This window comes from Anastrepha ludens, chromosome 2 (assembly GCF_028408465.1).
Source record: "Anastrepha ludens isolate Willacy chromosome 2, idAnaLude1.1, whole genome shotgun sequence".
NCBI classification, from domain to species: Eukaryota; Metazoa; Arthropoda; class Insecta; order Diptera; family Tephritidae; genus Anastrepha; species Anastrepha ludens.
In genome coordinates, this window is record NC_071498.1 from 158748468 (window position 1) to 158758325 (window position 9858).

The window sequence follows — 9858 nt, forward strand, 5'->3', positions numbered from 1 at the left end:
GAATTAAGTATATATACGTTTTTTGAAAATATTTTTGTTTAAAAAGCATAAGTTTCAATAAAAATTAAGAAAATACTTCGGAACACTTTTGAATAAATTTAGTATATTGTATTGTATTTTTCTTTAATAAGTATACTATTTAAAATTTTTTATAAATCTGAACTAAATTTTTTCTTTAAATCTTTACTTAAAAAGTATAATTTTCAACAAAAATTAAGTAAAAAAGATTTTGTTATGAAATTTTTCGAACAAATTAAAAAATAATTCCTCTCAAATATTTTTATTTAAAATACAGTGCACTCGCGATAACTCGAACTAATTAAAACAGGCGCTGTTCGATTTATCGAATTTGTTCGACTTATCAATTGAGTGTGCTATGTTAAAAAAACAGTCATCGATATCGATTTTTCGATCGATTGTTGAAAATGGAAGCCAGTAGAAAATTTCTGTAGTATAGTTTCGTTATACGAATTACATTTTGGTTCATTGGCTGGATCAATGGTGTCACATTCGGCGGCATAAACATAGTTAAAATTAAACCATCCTCGGACTTTAATTCGATTTCGTTGGGATGTGATGGGGCATTATCAATTAGAAGAAGAGCCTTCGCAGGTAGTCCCCATCTTTCAAATTTTTTCTTACCTAAATATTAAAGTCATTTAAGGGGGAAGTCTACTGTGACAAGGGAAAAAACAGGCTTATTTTCCGGATTTTATTTCTAACAAAATATTGCTCGTACATAAAATCTATTTAAACTCTTATCTTTATTATATATTTAAGTTTTTGAAAAAAAAATTTTAAGTCAAAATATTCAAAATGGCCGCTGTGGCACTTCTGCAAGCGCAGGTCCGCTTTTCTTAGGTGCCTAAACGGTGTACATGAAATCTTACGTTTCGGTGATCTAAAACAAAAAAACAAAATATTGTTATCATATACATAGTATTGACTCTCGTCTGACGTAGGATTATGTCGATAAAAAATTTTGGCGTTGAAAAAAAAATTCTTGAAATTTTTTTCTTTTTTTTTGCCTAAAATTGATGTTACTATTGTTTATAACAATTTAACAAATAACGATATCAAAAAAATCCTATGTCAGACGAGAGACACTATTACAGAGAATATATAATTAAATTTTTAAGCTGATTCATTTATCAGAACTCGAGATATCGTGTACACCGTATACAAAAACTTAGTTTCGAGAAAAATGCGTTTAAAGTTTCAGTATAGCAGGTACGCGCTTTGGAGCGCTTCGGGAAAAGGTCGAAATTTCAACGAAGAAAAATTTAGCCAGCTGTAACACATATTGTACCTTATTTAAGAGGGTTCAAAGTATTTTTTAAGCTAATAAAAAAAAATCGATTTTTTGAAAAATTCACAGTAGACTTCCCCCTTAACTTGGTTAAAAAAATTGTTTTAATGAATCTGAATTTTACCTGCGGCACGAACGAATTATGAAACCAGTCTTTGAAAATCGCCGAAGTCATCCAGGCTGATTTGGAATTTTTGTACTCCAGTTAAAATTATTGAAAACACGAGGATTTCTTGCTTTGTCAATAACGAGAAGTTTAAGCTTATGGTTGCCGGTAGCGTTAGTGCAAGCCATAAATTGCCTTGTCTTTCTTTTTTATAAGACTTATGGTGGACTTGGCTACCCCATATTCCTTCGCTAGAGAAGTAACACTACGTCCACGTTTAATTTTGTTAAGGACTTCAGCCCTCTCTTTTAATGTTAAACACTTCAACCTTTTACGATCCATTACTCACGTGCACTGATATACTACAAATGACAAATTTAAAGCAATTTGGTCAATGCAAGATGTTGTTCCCAGAAAACTAACGGGATATTAACGCCGAAATATTCATATGGACAATACACTAGTATACATATAATTTATATACATATACTATTACATATGTATCTATGTACAAAATGTACATGTTTGAAAAGAATGTGTGTACAAATAAATTTGTTTTTTTGTTCGAGTTATAGCGCTTTTTTATTGTTCGAGTTACAAAGAAGTCAATAGGGGGAAAAATGTGTTCGAGTTAGCACGTCGTTCGACTTAGCGGCTATTCGAGTTACCGCGAGTGCACTGTATATACGTATTTGTACTTGAACATTTTTTTGAAAAGTACAGTTTTTGTTACAAATTAAAAAAAAGTTTAGAAAACTTTTAAATAAATTTGATTTTTTTCTTAAATATTTTTATTTAATAGGTATACTTTTTCTTGAATATTAAAAAAGTTTTAAAATTTTTTTTGCAAATTTAACTAATTTTTTTTTAAACATCTTTTCTTAAAAAGTATTATATAATTCTCCTGAAAAATTAAAGCAGCTTTTGAACAAATACAATTTCTTGCAAATATTTTTATTCAAAATAGATTTTTTCTAAAATAAGAAAATAACTTTTTAAACTTAAACAAAAACATGATTTATCATTTCAAATAAGTCTGTACCATAATGAAAAAGTTTCAAAATAGTAAAATTTTTTTAAATTATTTTCAGCATTCTTCTGGTTAAACTCAAATCTTCAATCAAAACACAGTAGGTGCCTTGAAACAGCGTATGTATGCAGTTAGGATTTTAGCAAGGATTTCATTAAATTTGAATTTTTGTTATGAATTTTGTACTCGCCATCTTAAATTTCTAAAATCTTGCTTAGGTGGCCATAACAACCCGTTACCGAGTTACGGCAGACCTCACTAGCTCTCTCCAGGCGCCTCTGCTCCGCACGCGCCTTCTCCAATTCAGTACACCAAGAGAGCATAGGGTTTCCTCCACCTGGTCTTTCCACCGGAGCAATGGTTTTCCTTTGCGTTGGCTCCCTTGGACTTCGACCTCGAACACCTTCTTTGCTGGAGCTTCTTCATCCATACGCACGACATGCCCTAGCCAACCCAGGCGTTGGATGGCGATGCGTCGAACTACGTCAATGTCGGCGTAGAGCTCATACAGCTCGTGGTTCATTCTTGAACGGTAGTCTTCGCCAACGCGCACAGAACCGAATATCTTACGAAGAACTTTTCTCTCGAACACCCCAAGAGCGGTTGCATCGCTTTGTGACACTACCCACGCCTCTGCGCCATAAAGCAACACGGGCATGATGAGCGTCATGTAAAGTGTCAGTTTGGTCATGCGAGAGAAGGCTCGACTACTCAATTGCTTACTTAGCCCATAGTAACACCTATTAGCAAGAGTGATTCTCCGTTTGATCTCCAGGCTGAACAACGATGTTGCTGTTAACGGCGGTGCCAAGATAAATAAATTCTGGCACAACTTCGAAGGTATAGTTGTCCGCAATGACGTGCGTTCCTACACGCCGTGTGTTCCACGTTGTAGTCAGCATATACTTCGTTTTACCCTCGTTCACCGCCAGACCCACTCGTGATGATTCCTTTTCGATAGCAGAAAACGCAGCGGTGACATTTCGCTTACAGCGGCCGATAATGTCAATGTCATCGGCGTACGCAAGGAGCTGGGCACATTTGTAGAAAATAGTGCCATTACGATGAACACCTGCTTTTCGGAGCAACCCTTCCATCACGAAGTTGAAGAGGTTGCATGACGGATAGGTTATTTCCTACCTTGACGGAGCTGGTTGTGTTGCTCAACGTCATTTTGCAAAGCCGTATGAGCTTCGCTGGTATACCGAACTCAGACATGGTGGCGTATAGGCAATCCCTTATCGGGCTATCGAACGCAGCTTTATAGTCGACAAAGAGATGATGGGTGTCGACTTGCTTTTCATGGGTCTTTTCCAGGATTTGGCGTAATGTGAAAATCTGGTCGATGGTGGACTTACCACGTCTGAAGCCGCACTGATAAGGCCCGATCAATGTGTTGGCAAACGGCTTAAGTCTTCCATATAGGAAAGATTTCTAAAATCTGGCTATGCATAAATTGGTAATCAGCGTAGTCGAGAAAATGATGATTATTTAAGATGTACGTGAAGTGATAAACAAATCATAAAAGATAATAAAAAATAAATTCAAACATTTATTAAAATCATTCAGCAATATCTGCTACTAGCAACAACAAATTCTTTCACGTTTTTCTTGAAACTTATTTGTCAAAAGAAGAAACGACTTACTTCTTCAGAATTCGCATGCAAATAGCGAACCAGGAGGAATAGGATACAAATAATTCTTCAATTTCCTTCAGTTTGAAACCACAGTGCGGCGTAGCGCCTGTCTAGCATTGTGAGTACCGCAGCCAAAGACGCTGTGTCAGTTGTATGTATGTATGGCAATTGATGGTGTTTCATTTATTTCACCAAAAATTCTACGAATTTTCATACAATTTTCACAAATTACCAATTAGCCAGTTTTCTACACATTGCACACATTTTATTTCCCCCTCTTTTGGTATGTAAAAATTAATTGGAAAATGCATGCAATACATTTTTAAATTTGCATTTGTTTTTTTTTGTATTTGAATTGCTTGAATTTGTGAGACTCATTCTGCTGTACTTGATTAGCTATTGGCACATTGCATTATCGTAATTCGAAAAATTTCCTCATCGACCTTGGCATTGAAAATGAGTTTAGTTTGTATGTACCGTGCAAGGTCGGCACTTTCCTCGAGTAGCTGAGTACAGTATTTGCGTGAGTAATAGAAAGCATTTTTTTGCGCATGTTTTTGTAATAAATACTATTAATAAACAAATGAAAAACACGGCGTATTCATATTTTTAGTTCGCTGGTACTTTGGAAAGTGTGTAATTTTCCAAGAAATTTTAAAGCAAACATTTTTTGAGCCAACAGTTGAAATATTATTTTTATAAGATTTATTTTGAGAGGCTAAGTTTCTAGGAATCCGCTGTTAGCTTATTAATTATTTTGCTTAATTTCGCCGGGGTCTTCCGGTTGATTTGCGTACTTTGCGGTTTAATTTTCATTCAGAAATCAGCTGAAAAATTGTTATTTAGTTCGGCTGCTTTGGAAAGGTGTTTATCATCGATCTTTTTATATTCTGCGCAAAAATGTAATTATTATAAAATAGTTTAGAGTGAATTTTGCAATTAATAAATTATTTGAGACAGTCCACAGTTGACTTTTTCAATGACCAAAATTTTAGAAACGCGATATTTTCTTCCAATTTTTTCTCATTTCTTTTTTGTTTTTTTTTTTTTTTGTTTTCTTGTTCACTCCTCTCGGGGGCATAGGGCCTCGGCAAGACTTGTCTTGCGTTGGTTTCGTTAATCTATTTGATTTTTGTTAGGGTAGGTGATTAGCCTGCCACTACCAGTTCCAAATGGTGGAAATGCCCACCTGCCGTTGCTTAAAAGCAACGCCTTCTTACTGCTTGCAGCGCCATCTGTGTTTCACATTTTTCTGGCAGAAGGATCGCACAGGTGGTTGAGAATTTCACTAAAGTGGTGTGTCTGCACTATTACCGCGGCTGCTCGCTTCTTCTTGCTGGCGCCACTTGGAGCAAGTGTAACTGTGTGGTTTTCTTTGTTTTTTGCGTGTTTTAGTAGCCACAATGCAAATAATGCGCTGACTATAGTGCGGTAGTAAGAATGGAAAAGATAAGTTTTTGGGGTGAAGGAATGATGTTGTTTTTTTTTTGTTTTTAATAACGCCTAACTAATTTTCATTTATTTTTTATAAAAAATAACGTACATTTTGCAACAAATATCATGAATCAAGTTCCCAAACCTTGTGCAAGATTTCTAAGAATTCGAAAAATTTTCATGGAAATTTCAATCAGACTCTTAAAAGAAAATTTCAGTTCGCAGTTTTCTAGTCCAATAAGTTTTAGAATAATAAAGAACAAGTTTAAAGTGGCTTGAAATTCCCTTTACTTTTAGATAATTTTTTTCCATACGATGCTGCGCATTTTCTATACATAAAAAAAATTAAAAATGAAATAAAATTATTAATAAATGTAGAAATTTATTTTTTCTGAACTCGTTGATTTTCACAAAATATATTAGGTCAAGTGCTGGAAAATATTTTTTTTATTGTAATATATTTATACACACATTATACTGTATTGACAAAGATAGTGAGTACGACACAAGCAAATTATTGTGTATTTTCCGTAATCGCACACTGCAGCATCTGAGAAGTCCTTTACTGAAATTTTTCAGGGAATAATTTTGTGGAATATTTTAAACTTCCATCGAGCTTACAAACTTAATATCTTTCAGGCTTTTGAAAATATGGGTTGAAAGGACCCACACGGGTACAAATATTGTGATAAAAGATAACACAAATATATACATCATCACATTTTATTATGGACTTTTAAAGACAATTTTAATTTTTTTTTAATTTAAAGACAATACGTTTTTTTTAATTAATTTAGATACACAAAAAATAAGGAAAAAGTCAACAAAGCGTAAAAATTTTGAAAATCAATATATTAATATATAAAAATTTGTACGTTTAAACACCAAACCGCAGTCTTCCAATTTTTGTAGTGTAAGTAATGATTTTTTTTTACCGAATAACCCGCCCATTCAGTTGCTGTGCAAAATTGGTCGCTAAGTCCGAGAATCCCAATAGTTTTTTGTTTAATCTTCAGTTTTCTAGATATCAAACCATTAGATGGATCAAAACAATTTTTAATATCTGTAGAATTCTTATTAAATTCTATTCTAAGTTAATTGAATTCTAAAGTAATTCTTTTGAACGGGTATTAAATTTGTAATTTTTAAACATTCATCATTTTCAAATAAAATTAAACGTTTTACAGAAAACTCAGGAAGTTAAAAAATAAAAAAAAAAATCTTCGATTTATACAATACCTATTATAATATATAAAAAAATTACGAAATTTTTTTTTGCTTAATTATAAAAACTATATATTTAAAAACTTGGTGATGTCTCCAAATCCGAAGCCAGGAAAAAACATTATATGGATTTTCAAATCTAGAGACTGATTTTAAATATGAATTGAATGATCTACTATTTTACCAAGAGTACTTCAGAAGGCGTCAAATGAACTTCAGAGTACTTTAAAAGCTGTAAAAGCGCATTTTACGTTATTATTTTATTTTATTAACTATTTTTATATTATTTAATTATTCTGAAGTGCATTTTACAGTTTCTGAAACACAATTGGATACTCTGAAGTTCATTTTAGGTTACCTGAAATACAATTAATTATTATGAAATACATTATATATTTTCTGGAGCATAATTGACGCTTTCTGAAATAAATTTTATGTTTTCTGAAATAGAATTGACTATTCTGAAGTACATTTAAGGGTTTCTGAAGCACATTTGGTGTTTTCTGAAATACGTTTTACGTGTTCTGAACTACATTTTAGATTTTTTGAAGTACCTTTGACGCTTTCTGAAACACATTTGACGTATTCGGAATTACAACTGACTATTCTGAAATAGATTTCAGAGTTTTTGAATTACATTCGGGACTTTCTGAAATACATTTTACGTGCTCTGAAAAATAATTGACTATTATGTAAAAACTGTAACGTTTTCTGAAGTACGTTTGATAGCTTCTGAAGTACGTTTTGAAAAGGTGTAGTTTTTGTTTTGTGTGCTTGAGCCAGTGCAGTTCGAGCGTCAGTGTATGCACATTCAGTGTAATTTAAAATATGACTTGGAAATAAAATCATGCAAATGCAGTTTAAAAACTTAAGTTTTTGAAAAAGCTGCATTGAGAACGAAAATAGCTTTCTGATTTCACAATTATTTTATTTTTTTTGTATGCACATAAAAATTCTGAGCGAGCCCTATATATACATATATGTATGTATTCTCCTGCCAATTTAAACAAAATTAATTTAATTTTAAACAATTAATGAAAAATAGTATCAGAAATTTACGCGGAAACTGTTTTCCAAATGCGTCGAATAAAACACTTAACGAACCACATAAATCTCAATTGTTGTGCTATTCATTCATAGAGTAGATTTATACGATTTGTGTATCATTGATAAATCTATAATCTGAGTCATGCACTACTACGCGCTGCGTTCCGTGTTTTCTCACATAACAACAAACGAGCATAAATTAAAACATTCAACAGTCTTTAAATGATATTTCGCTGCTACTCAATAAATCTTCGGCCGTAGTGTAATGCGAAGCACGTGTTTACCACGAACGCAGCGAAGCGAATGACGCGATGATGGAATCAATTGATGTTGCGACGAGACAAACGAAAGAATAGCAGTTGAGTGGTGGGGTGGAGAACGGGAGCAATTGCAGACGTTATTTAAAAAAAAATATAAAAAAAATCTAAGACAAATTTAAAATGCGCCACGTCATAGATAATTTGTGGAATTCCAGCAATGGGATCGGCGTAAGTGCCTGTGGGTGAGTGGCGACAGCGCAGCGCCAACACCTTGAATTAAGCTCTGGTTTTGATTTTATTCGAGCAACAGAATGCCACTTATGTACACTCATACACTCATGCACACATACACACATATGTAAATTCACAGAATCAAACTAGGCGACAGAGCGCCACGCTTCTTCCCTCCCTTTACCTTTGATCGGCCAGCAATGCCAATTACACCGTCACTCGGTGCCGACGCGCGCAGTGATGCGTCAATCAGATATTTTAAGCGCGCTGAGATAATTGAGCAGTAGCAAATACTCGTATGAAGTGCATGAAGAGAATCGGGTGATAAAAGGAAATCACTGTAGCGTTGCAAAATCTACTCATAGATTCTTCTATGTAAATATTTAACTAATTTTTGCGAATTACCCGACAGCGCAAGCTCAGTGTCTGCACCACTTAGTTCATAACCATCTGTTAGCCGTTGCCGCATTATGCCAATTAGTGCAAATGTATTTGTTTAAGATAAATACATTTATTCCTTTGCCATTCATAGTCTCTCGTCGTCCGTCGCCCCTCCTTGCCAGGCTTGCTAGCCGGAGTGCTCCTAGCGCACTCAAGTAGCCTAGCAGCCAATTATAATTTGCATTCGCACTTGTCAGCCGCGTAGGCGTGCGAAAAACATCTATGCAAGTTAGTATGTACACACAAATTGACATACATACATACATACATACGCACATACAACTTCCACAAATAGCAGACTGCAGCACTTGCACTTCGCTGTCCTCAATGTAAGTTGTTTGTAGTGATTACGCCTGCCTTGCATGGCTGTGGCTGTCGCTTCTTTTTGCTGCTTTCTCTGAGCTCTTGTCATTTGTGAATATTCGTATTATGTAAACGACAATCTCGGTCGTTGTTGCTGTTGTTGTTGCTGTGCGTGGGCCCGTTGATATGCTTGTGGTTTGCGGTGAATGGTGTGACATTTTTTTCATTACACTACATTGCGTCATCACTTTCGTATCGGCATTGCAACAATAACAAATGAGTTGTGTTTATAATGACATCACTCAACTGCGATTGTGTGGGCCATTCTTGGAAGAGTCACTGTGTTTACTTTTGAAATGTTTATGTAGATGTTCTAGTTTTTGCAAAACTTATTTTTTGCTCGACTAATTAACCTTGGTATATCTTTAGTGAGCTTACATACTTACATACCTACAGAGAGTTCTCAGTTCGATATCAATAGCGGATATGAAAGATCAAAACTTTTACAAAGGTTTATATTCGTGAATGCTCTCTTCTGCATCAACAAACCATAAAAATATTTGTGACTGTTCAGTGCACACCAAAAGTACATCAAATGAAAATAGCTGCCCAAGTGAGTTTGAAATTATAGACGCAATAAAAACCTTGAAAAACCACAAATCTGCTGAACGGTTTGCGAACTCAGCGCACGTATAATCAGATCAATAATCGAAGACTTCTGGACAACAGGCCAACTTCTTAATGAGTTAAAATAGGGTGCTACATAAAATCAACTTACCCAAAAACAGGCGACTTTTCGGAGTGCAAAAACTGGGGCGTTATGACACCTTTGATCT

At 34.3% G+C, this 9858-nt stretch overlaps 1 protein-coding gene across 1 annotated transcript in view; it reads right to left on the minus strand.

Moving 5' to 3' along the window:
• LOC128855502 (synapsin) overlaps window positions 1-8747 on the minus strand; it is a 37527-nt gene extending 28780 nt beyond the window's left edge. The window contains 2 exon segments of the mRNA XM_054090460.1: window positions 8463-8545; window positions 8684-8747. Coding sequence (XP_053946435.1) covers window positions 8463-8545; window positions 8684-8747 — 147 coding nt within the window.
• Window positions 8748-9858: the final 1111 nt, after the last annotated feature.